General features: G+C 39.5%; 1 protein-coding gene across 1 annotated transcript in view; it reads right to left on the bottom strand.

Annotated features, from left to right (window-relative positions):
• Window positions 1-283: 283 nt before the first annotated feature.
• Window positions 284-20,082, bottom strand: part of LOC101852618 (AH receptor-interacting protein) — a 19,914-nt gene continuing 115 nt past the window's right edge. The window contains exons 1-6 of the mRNA XM_005096093.3: window positions 19,892-20,082; window positions 14,711-14,890; window positions 12,248-12,422; window positions 11,461-11,647; window positions 8,032-8,174; window positions 284-7,503 (exon numbers count right to left, since the gene is read on the bottom strand). The exon at window positions 19,892-20,082 is cut by the window's right edge and continues 115 nt beyond it. Of these exons, the coding sequence (XP_005096150.1) occupies window positions 7,301-7,503; window positions 8,032-8,174; window positions 11,461-11,647; window positions 12,248-12,422; window positions 14,711-14,890; window positions 19,892-19,990 (987 nt within the window). The 5' untranslated portion in view covers window positions 19,991-20,082 and the 3' untranslated portion in view covers window positions 284-7,300. The remainder of the gene's footprint in view (window positions 7,504-8,031; window positions 8,175-11,460; window positions 11,648-12,247; window positions 12,423-14,710; window positions 14,891-19,891) is intronic.

Here is a 20,082-nt window from a genome sequence, read left to right as displayed (position 1 = left end):
GTTTTATCAGTTCAGGGGAAACACATGGATGTAACCCAAGCAAAATACTTATTACCAGCTGTTTTTAGAAATTTCAGGCTTGCTAGAAAATAGAAAAAGATTTCTTTTCCTACTTATTTTCAGCTCAACATGTGTCTACAGGTTTCAACAAATCCTCACCCAACTCTGGTAGATATATACTCAGGTTTCAACACTTTGGCAGATTCAATAGAATCAGGTTTTTTGAAAACTTCATTACTGTATTTGCTAATCCAAGGCTTAATACACAAATGATACCGCATTTTGTAAAAATATTAAATTTTATTATCACCATTGAAGGAAAAAATGCACAAATCAGAATACACATATTAAAAACAAAAATGTTAAAGACAACTTAAAATATTTTGACAACAGTAAACAACATACTGATAAATATAGATAAATGTGATGATTGTAACTGTATAGAAGAACCTGTCAAAATGAGCCATGTCACTGAACATGAAACTGTCAAACTGCCTAGAGATGCAAAACTTGCGAGATATATCGCTGGCCATGTGATACAATGTCACAACCCAAAAATTTAGAAAAAAAATTTTTTATTACTGTTTTTTAATCTATGGTATCGGTTGCATGTGCTCAAGAAATATTTGGTCGAAATTCAAATTCTAAATGTTGAAAAAAGCAAGAAAACAATGTGCCATGCCCGCAGGTCGTCAAATTACCTGTGATCCATGATCACAAGCTACGCTCTGCTGGGCAGCATCGATAAGTACTTTATGACCACCTTCATGACTATACGGTTCAGTGGGGAAAGCCTGCGTCTAAGAAACATTTATGATGTTGTCTCTTAGATGTGCTGAAAATATGAATACATTTGGGCCAGCTAATGTAGACAAAAGCGTAATAATTTATTGCACTATTAACACTTCTGAAGGGAGTCCCGATGCTGAGTGGGAGAGGCTGAATTTATTATGGGCTTTCACATGACCCATTAAAGGAAAAGATACTGTCAAACTGTCTCATCGTTACATTATTGCACGGTTCAGTCTCATCCACTTGAATTTCTCCATAGTCTTGGTTTTTTAAATTTTCGACTTCGTAATTGACTTCGAAACTCCGCCAGGAAGTGGGGTTAAAACAAACCAAAAATGTCGGTTTGAAAAGACAAATTAAAAAGCTTTGATCCCAAATTTTAGGGCCGGGGAGAGGAGGTAGCAATTTGACTGATTAGTAGCCATCGCCTTCCCGTAGCAAAAGCAGAAAGAACCTATTCGACCCAAGAAACAACAAATCATTGAGGTCTACTTCACACCCTGACAGAGCAGAAGAGTCCAACATATTCTTGAATGAACAATTTCTGCACAGTTTCCCAAAGGTTACCAGTGATTATTGCAAACAGTTCCTCGAAGTTGTACAGTAGAACACGGCTATAGCGGGACATTTTGTTTCAGAAGAAAAATCCTGCTGTAAGCGAGTTCCCGCTGTCGGAATGCAAAGGGGAAATTACTGAAATATTTCTACAAATCCACATGAATACCTCCCTTCCATATTCAATAAAATGTGCGCATTTGATTAGTCTTCCTTTTCTTGTCAACTTAATTGATTATCTCGGCTTTTAATTCGAGTGAGAAGCATTTCCTTTTGTTCTTCTTGGAAGCCATCTTTTCCTCTGTTTCATAGCTTGTGCCGTCTATCATACTCGTACCAGAAGGGCAACTGTAGAACTGCTGAAGTGGATGCGTGCGTATGCCTATGAGCATCAGCAATCGCAATTCAATGAATCAGGAATCACACACTACACGCTCCCCTCTTCTTTTACTATTTGGTCTAGCCTAGGGCTATGGCCTAAAAACTCTCATACTGAGCGTCAAAGCTCCGACACATCACTTTTGGAGAGGCTCACGCAACGCGTCTCTCCGCACTAACTCTTTCTGCCGCCTGCCCCACCTCACTCATCACTGGACTGGCCAATCACAACGCGGCACCGCTGACTGCCTGTTTGGAGCCCGCTTACAGTTTACAGCCCCCCAACCCTCTCCCCCCCAGCTGGAGCTCGCTTGATCTCCCACTGTACCCGAGTTCGGGCCTTTCCTTGCCCTGCTAAACCCGAGCACAGGTAATTGAGTTCACATGGAGAAAAAAAAAGGGGGATTCGGTAACGTCCCGCTGTAGGGATGGTCCCGCTGTAGGGGTTGCCGCTGTAGTCGTGTTCTTCTACTGTATTTGGAACCAACATTTAAAAGTTTGATCGACTTTATGTAACAAGATGTGTAGAGAGAAAAAGACCTACACGGGCTCACCATATTCAGGAAAGATTTTAACCAAAACAATTTTGTGTTTTTCCAGCCAGAAAAAAACATTTGCGTTGGGTACCAAACAGGCAATGTAACAAAAGGTGTGTGGGTAGTATCACAAAGAAAGTAAAGAGGCAGCGAGGCTAGAGAAAGAAATAGATTAAAAGATAGCAGTGGAGTCAGCGGAGACCAAAACAAAGGAAACGTCGGACAGAGCGGGCATGTCTGCATGGGTCTTCAACATGTCCTGTGCCCCATGCTCAAGGCCTCCGCTCTGTAGGCCCTACTATAGAACAAAGCTTGCCGTGCATAACTTTACTGTCAACAATATAACAACCCAGGATGTGAAATGTTATGTCTGGCATGAGGTTGAAGATGGACTAACTTCTGACGAATTTTCCTCTTGCATCGTAGACTATATACGAGACCTCGCCAAATCCTATGGCAGAATAATACTGTACCGGTACAGTGATGGATACCTTTGCCAAAATAAAAATGCCTCAATCGCCAATGTCATCTCTGCTCTAGCTCATGAGTTCAACGACACAACTGAACAGAAATATCTAAAAAAGAGGCACACTCAAATGGAGTTTGATAGTGTTCATAGCGTCATAAACCTGTTCTGTTTCTTGTCTGACCTTTTATGTTTTATCCTTTAAAGGTTTAGAAACTATCAACAATACCGAGGAAAGCTGTGATAAGCACTATGATAATTTGCCTTCTAGCAAACCACGCTTTTGACGTAATAAACTGCTGTGCGCAAGAGCTTAGTACATTGTATCAGAGTAAAAAAGGAATCGAACAGTGTGCCAATTATCTCATTACAAAAACACCTTTTCCCTTCTTTCATTATCAGCTTCGAAGTGTACGTGCAGTTTTGTAAAGAATGAAACAGTTTTTTCTCTCTCCTAAAAAATTTTGGTTTTAGGGCTTGTGATATCGTATCATGTGGCCGACGATATATGAAGATTTCACAGGAAGTAATAAATGAGAGAAACCGATACAAACCAGGCTTCTACAGCTAGACTGTAAAAGAAATGTCTGGTTTCCATTTTTTTTTCAACAATACTTTTCTGTCGCTAAAATAATGAGAAGCCCCAATGTCTTTTATTCACCCTGTAAAACTAAGGTCAAACTGAGTTTATCATTTTTCCTGCAACATCAAAGATAAACAGTTGAACTGATTCAATCAATAAACCAAACAACTGACTCAACCCACGAATTATTATAGAAATGCATATAGTCACTTCTATGACAAAAAGGTCAATGCACATTTCATAACCACAAAGTAGGACATTCTGTAGCTGATCAGAAAATGTGTCTGTCTTCACAACGATAGACAATGGAAAGACTGAACAACATGAGAACTGCAGGGACATTACACAATGGAGGTATTGTTTAGAGATTGAGCAAGGAGAAGCACATCAACACCATAATGGTCACTTCAAGCAGGACAAAAAAGAGAGACAAAGGAAAACGAAGCACAGTCGAACATTAAGTTAAGGAGAATCATCAATAAAGAACAATACTTTATCATAATATATAAAGTGCTGGATCGCTGATCGATGTCTCGACATTGAGTATTGTCTTATTGTTTCACTCAGCTGTCCTAATGAAGGCCAGTTTCAAGTGGTATGCATTTTCTCTTAGATACTAAACATTTTCAAATAACAAGAGTAATGACTTCAAACGTATTTACTGGCCAGCATCTAAAGACAAGAACGCCGAAACTGTCAAGAGACAACTAAGTGAGACATGCAACATGTGAAGCTGCACTGTGCAAGTACCATTTATGTAAAAGAACAAGGCAATGACCCCTATAGTAATAGTATAAAATAGATCCACTACATACACAACACCCAACCTTGCTACTACACAACAAGTCACCACGTAATACATACAGTAACAGAGGGCACATAGAAGCTTAGCTTGCACAACAAATAAATCAACTGTTTGGTGTAAGACTGCAATACGTCACGTCAATTTTGAAAAGTGATGTATGACGGGAATTTTACACAGCAGTCGAAATGCAATTGAGGAGAAGGGTGTGTATATGTGTTTGTAAGGGGAAAGGAGGGAGGAAGACAGGGAACAGGATCACACAAGAGTCATTTACATTAGCCCAACAATGAAATAACCCGTTTAGCGTAGTTGGAATGTTTGGCCACCATATAGCCTACTCATTATCTCTTCTAAAAGTTCAAGGGCTGACAGCTTATAATTCTCTTGCTATTACCAAAATTCCTAAATGAGTGTCTTATAATTCCAATTGCAGAGGTGAATAAAGGGAAAAAATGGGAATCAAGGATCTCATTAATCCAGAGTTCTAGTTATTCCACTGAGTAGTTCGGGTAGGAAGAAAAGCATGGGGACAGGAGGAAAATTGCAGTTGTGGTCAACTTGTGCTGATGACACCAGTGAGTACATTAAGTTGACACACACAAAAGAAAAGGACAGGAAAGGAAAAAATATTACAGAGGAGCCCTTCCTTCCATTCAGCAGTCAACAAAAAGGAGACAAAAATCATTTTTTGACAACACAATGGCTGGTGCTTAAATTACAAATCTGTGTTGATAGTAGTAGAGAAAAGCATCACACAGAGGCTAGGATTTAACAATACAACAAAAATTCTTTAAAAATCTAAAAAATCAAACCTATGCCCAAGACAATAATTTGATCAGCAAAATGTATTTTTTAATGTCATATGAGACATGAAGTGTATACACTTCACAATAAATAAGCCAAGACTCAAAGTGAGTTCTTCCATCTCCAAATTCCAGTTGCTCGACACATCTTTTGGGACGATTGGAACTAAAAAGCCAACTTCAACACATTGCCCCCTGCTCATATTCCTACTTTTGTGAAGAAAGTATGGGCAACATGAGTTGCTGAAAGGAAGCAAAACAATAATTTCTCGTTCACAGGCTAGTACTCATAAGCACAAGTAGGCTATCCTGTATTTTCACAAAGTTTAATTTTGGTATCAGAATCATCAATAACAGAAATACAATAAGACAGTAAAATTACATTTTGTCAAGGGGATACCCCAATGCCAAAAGATGGTTTTGATATCATTATTAAAACATAGGTAGAATGCAGGAAAGCCTACTTGTGCTCACAAGTGTTGCAGTTCAAAGCCTGAAAATCATTTTGGGTCACATGATGATCACCAAAAATAGTAGAAGGAACTAAAATATTGAAGGTATAGTTCTGAGCTTTCCAATGCTCTAATTATTTCTTAATTTAAAAATTGACATGGACAAATGATGAATGAGAGAAAGCACATATATCCCTGTCAACATCATGCCACCCATAATGCCAAGATCTTCACTTCCTGTCACGCATTCACAAAGTAATTATCAAAATGAGCAAAATCGCAGTTTTCATTACACTAGTAGCAGAAATTTCAAATAAATATAAACTAAACTAATAGATGAAAAACATGAGAGATTATAATGATAATAAACAGCTGCAAAATATTGACAACAATTACTTACTAAATACAATTAATGATACAACACAGAATTAGGAACAAACCAAAACTTTGGTAATATCACAGACATTAGTTGTGAAAGGATGGAAATAAAATGTCACAAGCTGATAGTAGACTAATAAAACGAATGGATGAACTAAAAAAACAACTAACATCAACTCCTCAAAAAAATGTCAAACATTACATTATACTAAAACAACAGCTTGCAAAATGTCATCTCTTCCTCATCTACATTATACATCAATCTTTCAAGATAAAAAGCTCAGATCTAAAACAACGCTTGGTTGAAAAATTACAACTGTGTTCTACAACAAAATAAAAATTATCTACAATCTATATTTTGTACCTGTGGATCACAGAAGACGATGACAACCAGAAAGCATTAAGAATGAGTCAGAGGGATTAGACAGGGTTCAGGCTACTTGTGGCCAGAACAAGTAAGCCCTTCACTTGACAAAATGTACTTGAAACTTGTCACAGTGAATGATTCACTGTTGCGACGTGCTTTTCTTTTCTTGTCACAGTACACTATTTATGAATTGTAATATGCTTTTTTCTTGTCGCAATACGCTATTTATAGATTGTAATATGCATTTCTCTTATCACAATACGCTATTTAGGCTATTAATTGTAATGTGCTACATTATTACTGCAATGTGCTAATTACTTGTTGCAGCGGGCAGTTAACTTGCATATGTTGTTCACTTAACTCACAGATATATTCACTTGTCACAGCCTGCTATTCTATCCAAGAGAGCAAAGTAGATTTCAGAATTTATGTCCAGTTAAAATCATAGCTCATGGTCAAAAAGTGGTAACATGGCGTGTAATAAAAACAAAGTCAAAATAAAAGAAGCATTGCAGGGTCTTTTAAGTAATTGCATTAACTTAAACTCAAAATGCACAAAAGTAATCGTATGAAAGGTCATCCTGAATCACCACAAATGTAACATCTTCCTGATGGGAAAGAAACTAAACACTAATCAGAAGCATATCAAAGCATCCTGTTTATCTTTTAAAGCTTCATAAAATCAACTAACGAAACTATGTCCGACTCTTTCAAAGTTTTACTCAGATGAAGTATAAACCCCCCAACCAACCATGCTACGCATTACGCATCAATGACATCAATGTCAAAATAACTTCGGTCTCACCGCATGGTCACAGTTTTTTGTATTAAACAAACATTTCTAAATCCATACAAATCCCCATCACAAACAGCACCATTTCCTTCACAGTATAATACATGATCTCATTTCACCTGGGTTACCTCTGCCACTTTCTACTGTTTCAGGGTGATGATACACTTACCAGCATTCATCAGCGAAAGGATGTAATTCAATACAGTAATTAGCCTTTTCAATATCCATGAAGAACCTTGCCTGCTCTCAATGGGCAATATTGCAATACCGCAGTCTAAAAAGCTGAAAGTCTGGTCAAGAGAGTAATCACATCATCCAGAAACAGTCGTTAGCTCAGGTCACAATCTGTGGGTGCCAGAAAAGGTCAAGCAATCACAGGGTCAACTGACGGGTCAGCTGAACATACCCTTCAACCTTGACTTCTCCTGCTCATCCTTCACCTTGACCTTCTGGTCCAACTTGGCCAGCTCTTTCTTCACTGCACCCTCCAGGCTGGCGTCGAGGGTTGTGACACGGACAAAGTCCTCCTGCGCCTCTTTCACGTTCCAAACAGCCGCGTGGGCCTTAGCCCGACGGAACAAAGCCTTCACATTGTCTGGAAAAGAAGATGCAACGGTAGAACAGAAGTCATTATCAACTTGTCCGAAGGGAGGGAGGAAGAATGCATGAAGATTTCAGGAGAGATGAAGGTATTAATCACAATTATCCATTTTTGTCTTTGTTCATCTTGACCTATTGTGTGGTTCGTTCCATTTTGTCCTTCAATTTTACAGTTATAAGAAATGACAATCATGCTACCAACACACTTAAAACAGCCGTTCAAGGAATTAACGCCAGATAACCATACAACCTTGTGAAAGAAAGGCAGCTGTCTACAATAATTTTTTGTATTAATTGCCCCTTTTCCCAAAAAGAATTCATATACTTCTGATCTCACCTTGTGCCCTGATTTGACGTTGCGTAAGCCAGGATGTTGTATCCTCTCAACCCAGATTGATCCTGACGGGCAGGGTTGAAGCCCACCTCGAAAATGATCTAAATTGTATTGATGGGGCATTAAAACACCTATTTCTTTTTTTTTTTTTATGTTTCTTTAAATTTCTCTCCCCTTTCCTCCTCTTACCAGGTTCTCGCTGCAAGACATCAGAGGTGTGTGTGATTACAGGGTAGAAGTCCTCTGTCAGGAGTTTACACTGACAAAAGTTGAGCAGCAACGGTCGCTTCATGTCATCCAGGTGGTGCCACTCCTCCTCCCCAGGCTTTTCTCTGGAAGGTACAACACCAAAAAGCCAGCTTAGACTCAAAGATCACATGTACAGAAGTTTTACACTTGTACAATAACCGAAATGTCAGTGTGGAGAGGCAGACCAAACTGTGGAACACATCCTCCAGCAATGCAGGACATACAGAGCCCTGAGACATGAAATGTGGCCAACCCCATTAACAGTACAGGTGGAGCTGTACAGGCCAGCAGAGAAAGTATGCAGGATGGCCCAGTATACGACGTTTTCTAGATACCTGTACTGGTCTTCAAGTGTGATGTGATCGAGAAAAATAATCAAAAGAAAACAAAACCCGTTCAACTTTTTAAATTTTTTACACAGTATACTATCATCAGTACAAACCCCACTGTTGCTGATAATAGCAGCAAGATTTTTAGTTCCTGTCTTAGTCATAGTGTATTTGCCTCATCCAATATTTTCATATTTTCTGTGTTCAGTTTATTCACTTTTTCCTTCATACTATTTTGATTCTTATTTAATCTTTTGATCCTTTATACTCTGCTCCCAGCTTTATACACAGTTACTACTCTTTTAAATAGTTTTGTTTTGTCAACACTAAGTACATCTTGTTTTCTTTCATGATATTTTTTCACATTAAACCTATTTTCTTGAGTAAAAAGAAGCACATCAACATGTTTTTTAAAAGTTTTAGAAGAGGTTTTACGGCGCTCGCTACTTCATAAGGTCATATGAGCGCCAGAAGATTAGAGGTGTTACAAGAGAGTAACAAAAATTAAAAAGAAGAAGGGGAGATAAGGACAATAGATGTTTGATAGGAAAGAAGAAGCAAACCACAGCAGAGCACCCGCCAAGCACCCACGCATCAATGGACAGAGCAAGACAGACAGACAGAAGCAACAGGAGAAAATAATTATAGTAGAGGGTTTTACGGCGCTCGCAACTGCATAAGGTCATATGAGCGCCAAGGGGTGGGTGTCAATAGAGAAGTCTTTACAGGGAATCAGACTTACTCTGCTCACCTCTCTAGCTTCAACAGCACAAGGTCTGCTTCGACTATCAAGGCACCCCGGAAATAGCAGGTCACAAGAGAGTGATAAACATTCAAAAGAAGTAGAGGAAAATGACAATAGTAAGGATTAGGAAAGAAAAAGCAGCAGTTCCCTGTTGTAGATCAGGCACAGTTATGAGCGTGACATGAATCAGCCCATTTACAATTCAATTATGCTTGAACGAGAAATGTCCTCCCTTTGGAAATGGCCTAAAGACACTATAGTCAGTGGCATTGCCCCGGGGGAAACAGGAGAAAAGTAATGAGATATGTTTTTAAAAAAATAATAACTAAAATGTAATCATATAAATCAACAAAGAACTGCAACCTCGCAGGGGGCAGGGCCAGTAAACACTACATCATCTCAAAACAAAGTCAGCACAGCTTAAGAGCTTGTCTCCTTATGCACGACTGGTCCTTGTCACTCTAAAATCAATCAAGTAAGATTATAAAGAAACTGTCTTCTTACACGCCACGTGACGTTTAGTCGCTCGCAACTGTCGCGTCCGATCGGTCCTTGTAGCGATCGAGAGTCTCGTCACGTGTGACAGACTGGGGGTGTGTCAGGTTTAGAGCATCACCGTTGGTCAAAATACCTAGCTAAGGCGTGCCCACGGTCGACACGCCATGTGTGGGGAGTGTGTGTGTGTGTGTGTCTGTGTGTGTGTGTGTCTGAGTGTGTGTCTGTGTGTCTGTGTGTGTTTGTGAAGGCAAGGCTTGAGGCTATGTGGAAAAAAATAATTTGCTACTGTCTCTCTGTTGTGAACTGCCAGTCGCACGCGGGATTTACCAGTCACGCACGACGTAACGTCATGTCACGCAGAAGAAGACACTTTTGTCGCTTCTGTCTCACGCGACTGAAAATTTGGACATAAGGATACACACCTCACGACTGTCGCGCGCGACGTTACGTCGCGTCGCGCATAAGGATACATAGGCTTGATACTTAGGGGACAACATTTTTACTTAAAGACAAACTGAAACAACTTTTGTCAAAGGCAGTAAGTATGAGACAAAAGATTCATGTTCAACTGTTGACAAACTCGATTGCGTAAGCCATTTTCAAGGAAATGGCGGCCATCTTGAAAATTGGATACAATTTTTTTTTCTCCACCATTCTACAGTTTTTTACTTTATAAAAGGACCCTAGCGCTACCCACGTACTCGGGGACTGTGCACTTCCCTAGCGCTGCTTTTGGCACTACGGGGCTGCAAAGAAACAACCTTTGACCTTTGGATCGAGTTCAACAAGCCATCATCAGACAGATCTAGATCCTACTGATACATTATATCTAGATCTAGGTAAATTAATTAGTATGGAGGGAGAATCTAGATCTAGAGCCAAACACTGTTTATTTCAGGCGAATTTGTCATTTATGTTGACAGGTTTGTTGATCAATCTATATAGATTCTAGACCTAGATCTAGTAGTACTTATGACATAGACTCTACACTACATGGTAGATCTACTCTTCTTCAGTTTAAAAATTTGCAGTCTGTGTCTATAATATCTAGGCCTGGATCAAGTTTAGAAAGTGGTATCTTTACGTTTTACAAATTTGTTCCCCATCAAGGTAGACAGCGAAGTGCAAAACAACTAGTAATAATAATGTAGATCATAATTTCTATAGTGCCCTCTCCCATGTGAACACAGCTCTAGGCGCTTGAGAAGCAACAATTCATCCACAAGATACAAAAAAGACACAAAAATTAGAGAGCAGGAAAAGCGCAGCCTGTCACATCATCACTTCATAGTAATGGAACAATAGAGCTCCTAGTCTGAGCTGGCTCAGCCAGAAGTTCATTCATGTTATGTCTTATGTGTGCTGTTTTGACGATATCTGTGGTGTCATTATTTTTCTCGTCTGTGGACCTTGACAACATATATAATGCATAGGTTTCAGCCTGATCCGTCAGTCCCATAGAGTATTGCACAATGATAGAACCTGAATATCAAATATTGAAAAGCGTAGATTGAATTTCTTTTTAAAAATAAAACACCTGCCAGATATATATTGAAAGTGATGAATTCATAATTCAAAAGAAAGAATTTTGCAAAAGTCAGTTTATCAAAAGCAACCCAAAACTTTTGTGTAAGCTAATCTTCAAAATCTTTTCAAGCTAAGCTGTCTCGTTTTTAATTAAACTTATAACTACGAAAAGAAAAAGACAAAAAGGTTAAGATATTCACTCCATTACATCACAAGAAACTGACATGAGAAAAATCACACAGAAGACCACAATCAAGGGTTATAACTCACTGCAACATCAGGTCCTCCAGCATGGCCAAAGCCTGGCCATACTTGCCAGCAGCCTCCTCATACTCTTTGCGTCTGTATGCATCATTGCCTGCCGTCCTTAGCCGTGGGATACTTTCTAGTTTCTCTGCTTCATTCATAGACCATGACTCTTTCTCGTACTGCTCTGGCAGTATCAGCTCAAGCAGCTCTGAAAACAAAAATTTTAGACAAAACTTTAAGAAACTTGGTTTGAATTACTAAAGGTTTTGAAAGCTAACAAGATGAAGTCATTTTAAACAATAAGGAATTGGTCTGCTGGAAAAATTAATTTTTTGTATAAACATCAAAGTGAAAACCAAAGTATCAATAGGTTTAAACTACTACATTTCATAAAGTTGAAATATTTTCGCATGTACACGCAACTTCACAAAAATACTAAATTTTGTTTTTTTAAAAATCAAAACAGGAACAGTAATGACAACAAACTAGTCTTTCACCCATGAATGTTCTTCCTCAAAGAGTGAAAAGCCTTATTCCAGTAAAAAAACGTTAAAAGTTCCATACCAATCAATACACAGTCTCTATTTCAAAATATGTTTTCCTTTCAGGACAAAATAAGCATTTTTTTTCCCTGCTTTTTTTCTCTGCTGCTGTGCTCATTTCTTGGACATTTAAGAGAGAACCAGGCACGGATGTTAACAAATTGAAAATGTATATGACAAAAAATATATTTATAATAAAGACGATATTATAGAATTCTGAAAAACATCAGAGTTGAAAATAAGCAGGTCGATGAACTGACACATACCCAAGACAAACACAAGTGACTGCGGTTTCTTGACTAGTTCGTCCAAGTCAGCATAGCCCATCCCATGATCGGCCAGAGCCATCATGCCGCAGCAGTGGGAGGAACCTTTGTGCTCTGTGTGACCCTTGGCGATGTCACGCAGACTCTTTGCTACCAGCGGATACACAGCTGTGTGCTGTCAAAAAGAAATCTTTCATTAGTCTTTTCACCACAGTTTAAGCTATTTAGCTCTCTCTCTCTCTCTCTTAATTACCCTGCCCTATCCAGAGTGACTTTCGGAGTCTGAAATATGGGTAGCTACAGAAACTTGACACATGCAACAGAGAGTTCAGAGTCGGGACCTTCAAGTGGCATCTGCCAGTAAAAAGACTGGGTGATGAGACTAAAACTTCTCCAAGGATCTAATTTTTAAAGAAATCAAGACCAGTGTGCCATAGCATTTCTTTGATAAATTGAGATGAGTGATTTAAAATTGGAAAGATTACACACTAACCTACTACAAAAGACAAAGACTAAGAACAGCATCACAATATACATTCTATTTAGAAAGTTAAGAATAAAAACAGATTCACCAATCCATGAATAGTCTGTATTGTCACCATTAATCTCATTGTTAGTCTTTCATTCTTTCTAAGATTTAAACATTCATAACTGCCCCATGCCTCTCAGGCATCTATTTGTTGGTTTGGGTTGGGTTTTTTAAGGCATTGTAAATTATAAACTGAATAGTTCCTCAGCTTTTATTTTGAGACTGGTGAGAAATGGCGCACAGCCAGCATAAATGATGAGCTAGCAGACAAAAGCTGCGAAAAGTCAAAGAAGGGCAGGCCTTCTCTTCTTTGACCTTCAACAGCCAAGGTGTCACCAATGTTTGAAATGTGCTCGCAGAATATCAAAATTCTTCGTCTTTATTCAAAGGCCTAGATCATATCAAGTCTTCATGTAAACTAATTTAAACTGTAAACTATACTGTGACACTGAGAATGAGGGTGGATCAGAAAGTAATGGAAGTTGCCATCTAACAGCTAAGATGTTGACAAAGAATGATTTGCACTTTTAATGAAGCAAAACGAAGTTCACTAAAGAAAACATCCATTTTACAACTTTATTTTATGCATAGTAAATTTGATCTCCTAAACCAATTCATGAAAATTTGTGGTGTGTTTGTGGAGAATACTAATCTCCTAAACAAATTAATGAAAATTTGTGGTGTGTTTGGGAGAATCTGCTTGTTCGTACCACACAGCTAATTGTTGGGTAAGAGAATTTAGTGAAGGGAGACACTGTCTTTTATGACTCACGTTCTAGCTACCCAAGTTCCTCTGTGAAAATGAAAACTATTGATGTTATCAAGAACCACAAAGCGCATGATTCCCATACCTCTATACAAGAACTTAGTGTAGTGACAGATCTGGATTTTTGTTTGGATTGGCGTAAAATATAATTGGTGGAAAACTCCATATGAAAAAAGTATGTGCCCGTTGGATACCACATTTACTAACTGAGGAATATACCAGAGAGAAAAGATGAAATGTGCGTAGAATATTTGAGCCCCATGGACGCAACGTCCTACAGACATTGTCATGAGAAACAAAACATGGATTCCCTTTTCTGGAATTCAATAAAAACACCTGAATTGTACGTAGATAGATGAAAATAGAAACAGACATGTCGTTTTGCATCCGGGACTTCAAAGCAGAAAGAGGCTTTTCATTGTCTTTTTCAATTACAGTGATCCCCTCGTGGTTGATATCGTACCACAAAATACTACTTTGAACCCTTCTCAGTTGAAAATGCCATTGATGAGCAGAGATCAAAGAACGGATTCTCTTGCTCCCCCAAGACAATGCAGCTCCCCACAATGCAAAGACCACATTTCTGTTCTACAAGGGCAAGAGATCCAAGTTTTGCCTCATCTAGCCTACAGTGGACAGGAAAGACGATGGGTGACAATCTGAGGAAAGCAGAGGACAAACATAGATGGCGACAGCTGTTTTTTTTATGCAGTGGTGCCCCAATGGTTGCCCCAACCACGGGATAGAAGAAGAAGAAGAAGAAGCCTACAGTCCTGGCTTATCTCCCTGTGTGTATATCGGTTATTTCATATTCCTAAAGATTATAAGCTTGCTGTACAAAAATGTTTTATGCACTCAGGAGTTAACAAAAGCTGTAAATTCACAGCTGCCGAGTATACCAGAAGTAGACTACCACTATGCCCACCAGAAGTAGCTGTGAAGGTTGAAATCCTGCATACAAGTTGATAAGAATATTTTAAAGGACTGAAAATTTCTTTTTGATCCACCCTCGTGTAAAGAAACTTAATCATTGAACTTGAACTTGTCTATCAGTACAACCTAAAACATGAGATAATTATTGGGATTGATGGCTATCTTAGTCATTATAAAAATAAGAAAATTTACAGCTACCCTTCACAAAACAACAACACACCAATAATGATCTTACTTTGATATCGCATGTAAACTCTGCCACTTCTTTGACCTTCATGGTCTTCAGCAAAATTTCCCAGACCTCCAGCTTGAACTTTTTGCCAAAGATCAGCTCCATGGGCTTAGAAGTGTGCTTGCTGTCATCCAGGAGAGTTCTCTCCTCATCAGTTTTCATGGTGCGGTAATGGAAGACAGCCTATGAAGACAGAAACACTACGAGTCAACACTTCTATGAGCATCAGATATGTCGATGTTGGTTCTCAGTAATCTTGTTACTAATTAAATTTAGGGAGGAATTCTGTAACAAGCGACCACTATGAAACTATGAAACAGAGTAAAATAGAGGGATAGGGGTAGGAGTAGGGGTAGGGGTGGGGTAGTGTAGGGATAAGGGTAGGGGAAGGGTTAAGGTTAAGGTTAGGGGTTAGGCCTCTTATTTATTGTATTTGTTGGGGTGGTCGCGCATTACAGAAGTCCTTCCAAAATTTGCAATTCGCGTAAATTACAACTCCCCTTGCTTTAGCAAGATGTCAGCTCATTCCTATCACTTTACTTCATACTGTCATAATTACATAAGGATGACTCAAAGTTCATATTGGAATAAACTCTTCCTAACACCTCTTCCCCCAACAAGTCGAGAGTGCTTGATCGCTACCCGATCTCATTGGTCGACATATTTAACTTTGCCCCCCTGTAAGGTTAACTCAACTTGGTTGTTCTGTTCATACTAATGATGCAGGGAGGGCCAGTTTTGATATACATTTAGTAACTGGATATTAAAGCTCACATCTCCATTTTCATAATTATAGTCGAAAAAATTTTCATGAATGCTGGAAATATTTAGGAACAAGGGTAGATCTAGTAGTGTGATAATTGCCAAAGTGAAATCTGGGTGTAATATTCGGTTGCGTAAATTCATCCATCTATACTCTGCCTAATCGAGCCCTTTTTAGTTGTGTGTTTTGGACTTGCTGCATTTGGGCTTTTTATTCTGTCCTTCATTCTTCAGGGGTTATACTCCCGTTTTTTTTACTGCAGAAAATTGAAAACTAATAAAAGAAGGAAGTCGAAACTCCAAAATGACGTCATGCTGGACTCCATTTCAAGTCCGAATATAATTTTTTTTTAAAATCAGAACCGAGTCCACAGTCACTTCGTTTCTCAAAACACGGTCTTTTCTTATACTTTTAAAAATAACTCCAACACTTTTCATCCAATCTCCACGAACTGTTCACAGAATGAAGAGAAGATGTATACAGTCCATGCCGGCTTTAAGCACGGTCGTCGGGAGAAAGCTTAAGCGTGCTTAAAGCCGAAGCGTGCTTGAGTGCGAAGTAGACATAATTCAGAGATTTTCATGTAGAAAATTACTCGTGCTATTTCCCTTTGTTTGTAAATAGGCCTATAGCGGTCCCGCAAAAGTGTGCACTGTTATTGAGACACCCGCCATGGTAGTTTTTGTTCGCTTGTTTGTTTTTGTTTTGTGGTCGAATGGGAAATGAAAACTTTATTTAGACGGCCAGTCACGATACAGCACACTAGGCCTACACACTGCCTGTGCGTACCACTGCCCGCTGTGCCACTCATACCACCGCCTTCATCCCACCTCGCGCGTGATACACAATCAGGATTAATGGATAGCGAGGGTCAAAGGTGAAATCGCAGCCAGCCTCCCTTTCTCGTCTCCCCAACTCTCTTTGTATTTTTTTTGGTCGTGTGTAGCATTGCCCTAGGCCTAGGCTAGATCCTATGTCCGCGCGCGCGGCTGTGTGCATCTGCCTTCCTCTCCACCCGCATGAGTGTGTGTGTCCATCACTTGCGTTCTTTGTGTTTCTCTTGACACACTCAACTGCTGCGGTGTAGACTGTGTTCGAACTTCGATGGGTCATCATGAAAATATTGACTGTCTTGTAAATGAAGCGTGCTTGAAGCCGACGTTACCGTGCTTAAGGGCGTATAATTTATACAGCAAAAATTCGGTAAGAGCCGTTTAGCGTGCTTGAGTCCGAAACGTGCTTTAAGCCGGCGGGTTTAAAGCCGGCACGGACTGCACTAAAAATGAATTTGTTAATTTTTTAAAGGCCGGCTCTATTTCTCCGAATGCTCGGGAAAATAAACTTGAACCCTATTTCTCTGAGCGGTTTCCGTTCTCGAGAATTGTTGATAATTTGCGAATGGAGAGGCCCGTTGCGAATGGAGTGGCCCGTGTGTGTGTGTGTGTGTGTGTGTGTGTATGTGTGTGTGTGTGTGTGTGGTGTGTGCGAGTGTGTCAGTGAGTGTGTCAGTGTGTGTGTAAGGTGTGAACGGGGCGGGAGTGGAAGGATTTTTTTTTTGTTTGCATGAAGGATTTTAGTTTTTGTTGTGTGACTAATGCTAAATAGGTTACTGCCAAGGTCGATCAGTCTTGTTTTCTTGAAGTACCTTTTGAAGGCATTTTCAAATGAAAGTATAGTCCTCGAACGTTGCCCCAACCACAATTGAAGTATCTGAATACTCAGACATTTAAAAATCTCTAGCTCTAGAACTTGAATTCGATGCAAAAAAAGCTTCTTCCCAGTCCTTGCAGAATGAAAGATGACACCTAGATTTAAATCTCGCAAATAACCAAAATTTCTTGAGAACGGAAACATTTCGGAGAAACAGAGTTGAAGTTTATTTTCCCGAACGTTCGGAGAAATAGTCACTTCGTTTTTTTAATATGGAATAGATTTTTGCTGGTGGTGTCTGGAGAGTGGATTTTCTTGTATTTTTTAGCAAACTTGAATACTATCTCAGGAAAAAATTCATAATATTCTAATTCATTGTGGAAAAATTTAAAATAAAAATTTGTAGATCTAGATCTAGATTAGATCTAATGTTTGCTAAATGCATGCAAAAAAAAACAACAATCTAGAGTAGAGACGGGGTTGCTTGATCGGGGAGGCACAGGGCGACAAACCTATGGCACGAACCAATTGAGACATGCTAAAACGTCCTCCCGCGTTTATCAACATACAGCAGCATAAAAAAAGGATTTGTGACAGTTTTTAGTCCCAATATAATAAGCAAGCGCTATTTGCAACGCCGCGTTCTAAATAGCTCCCGTGCTATTTGCAACGCCCCGTTCTGAATAGCTCCCGTGCTATTTGCAACGCCCCGTTCTGAATAGCTCCCGTGCTATTTGAAACGCCAGTACTAGATCTAGATCTAGATTTAGATGTAGTAGCCATCGTAAGTTCTGCCTGAATTGTGGAAGCTTTCTCAGTTTTTTAATAAACCTCCTAGGATATGACTCCTTTTTTTATGAAGTTGTCTTATTCCGATCAATATTGGGTAGATCTAGATCTAGATCTAGAAAAATCTAGATCTAGATCTAGATCTAGATCTAGATTAGATCTAACAATTGTTTCTGACATTGTTTGCACAAAAGTAGACGTCTTGTTCATCTCTCATAATCATAATCATCTGAGTTACAGTTTGAGAGCAAGTATAAGTCGAAAGACGCTTGGATAACAATAACAAGACGGTGCAACTCAAACTTTAAGTTAGGCCTAGAGAACGTATATATACAAGCTGTCTACTGTCTAATGTTCAGCGCTTCCAAGCGTGGCATCGAATCCCGGTCCCGAAAGGGTTTGTTTTTTTTCCTTCTCCTGAGCCTAAAATTTAAAAAAAAAAAAAATTAGACTCACAGACCAAGGAAAGCCACTACTGAACTTTAACCAGGCCTAAATTGGTAAAAGGAAAAGTATAGGCTATACTAAGGCCTACTTTGTACAGAGCTCCTCTTGGGGACAAAACCAGAATGTGCATGCTTCATCACTACATAAAAAAACCCGCAAAGCAACAAGATATAATTATGGGAACAATTTGTTGGTCAGTCGAGAAGAGGACAACAACAACAACAACAAAAACCAACAAAAAAACCGTCCAGGACCGGGATCGAACCCATGCTAAAAAAATAATGGTTTGACCTCAAGCGCAGACGCGCTGTCACTTCGGCCATCAGAACTTCCGATAACGATGTGCAGATTAAGCTTGATATTTTACACACGGCGACACGGCATTTTATTTGGAAGTGGCTATTCTCACCCGGGGTGAGAATAAAAATACGATCTACCTCTCACCCCGGGTGAGACTTGCCAGCATAGGCTATTCTCACCCGGTGTGAATCAAGACCTGTTTTTCCTCATTTTGGAATACTGTCCATCAGTGTGGATGATCAAATTGAAAAAAGCCAAGAAAAAATTACGTTATAGCACAAAAGTAAGCTAATTTGATCGTCTTCAAAGATGCTATGGCTATTTCAATTTTCGAATCGAGCCGAACTACGCGGGTCGCCACTTTGTTTTGCCCGGAAGTTCTCGCAAGATCTACTCCTCCCCTCTCTCTCTCTCTCTGTCTCTTTCTGAATACTGTCTATCGGTGTGGACGATCAAATTGACCAAAACAAAGTTAAAAAATGATGTTAAAAAACAAAACTAAATTAATTTGGTTGTCTACAAAGATGCTACGGCTATTTAACTTTCCAAATTGAGCCGAACTACGCAGGTTGCCATTTTGTTTTGCCTGGAAGTTCTCGCGCTACTCCTCTCTCTCTCTTTCTCTCTCTCCACTGCCCACAGACAAAATTGCACGCTTTTAGTTTTAGGCTAACACTACAGTAGTAATTGATCTAGAACGTTTGTTCACAGCACAGAAAGAATTCTATAATTCTGTTATCACAGTGTAGAATTCTGTGGTTCAGGGTGAACACTTCACTGGTAAAGTCTGGTTGGCCTAGGCTATAACGGTGAGCGCCCACCGGGTGAGAATAGCTAAAAGACTCGCCTGCGCTATTCTCACCCGGGGTGAGAATAGAGGTGGCCTTTTATTTAGCACTGGCGCTAATCACAACGCGTTGCCAACCAGTCGTTTTATTTAGCACTGGCACTAATCGCAACGCGGCGTTGCAAATAGGTACTTCCAATATATTATCGTTCTCAGCACACTTAAAAAAACGTTAGAATAGTGCTGAAAATAGTTTCAAGACTTCCATATAAGATCAAATACGATAAGACAAAACTTACTATTATCCTAGGTGGAGTATGGCCGGGACTTCTCCCGAAGAGTGCCTGCCAATGGCGTACTCCTAACGTTCTCTAACTATCCGCTTGTGTCATTCACATTGTAACCCCCCCCCCCCCCCCCCCGTCCCAGTCCCAGACACCGTCCTCACCTTAGCTCCATCAGGAAATGATGGTACATCACCCTCGCCTCCATAAACGACTTTTTTCAGAATGCCTTCTTTCTGAAGCTGAAAGAATGCCTCGGCCATTTTTATTTACTAAACACATAGAATCTAAAGCTTGTCCACAGCCCTCGGAAAAACGGAATACGGTGTACGAAGACCTCGGGCTTAGTGAGAGG

The sequence above is a fragment of the Aplysia californica genome, unplaced genomic scaffold, assembly GCF_000002075.1.
Source record: "Aplysia californica isolate F4 #8 unplaced genomic scaffold, AplCal3.0 scaffold00121, whole genome shotgun sequence".
In the NCBI taxonomy this organism is placed as follows: Eukaryota; Metazoa; Mollusca; class Gastropoda; order Aplysiida; family Aplysiidae; genus Aplysia; species Aplysia californica.
This window is presented reverse-complemented; position numbering and strand designations above follow the sequence as displayed.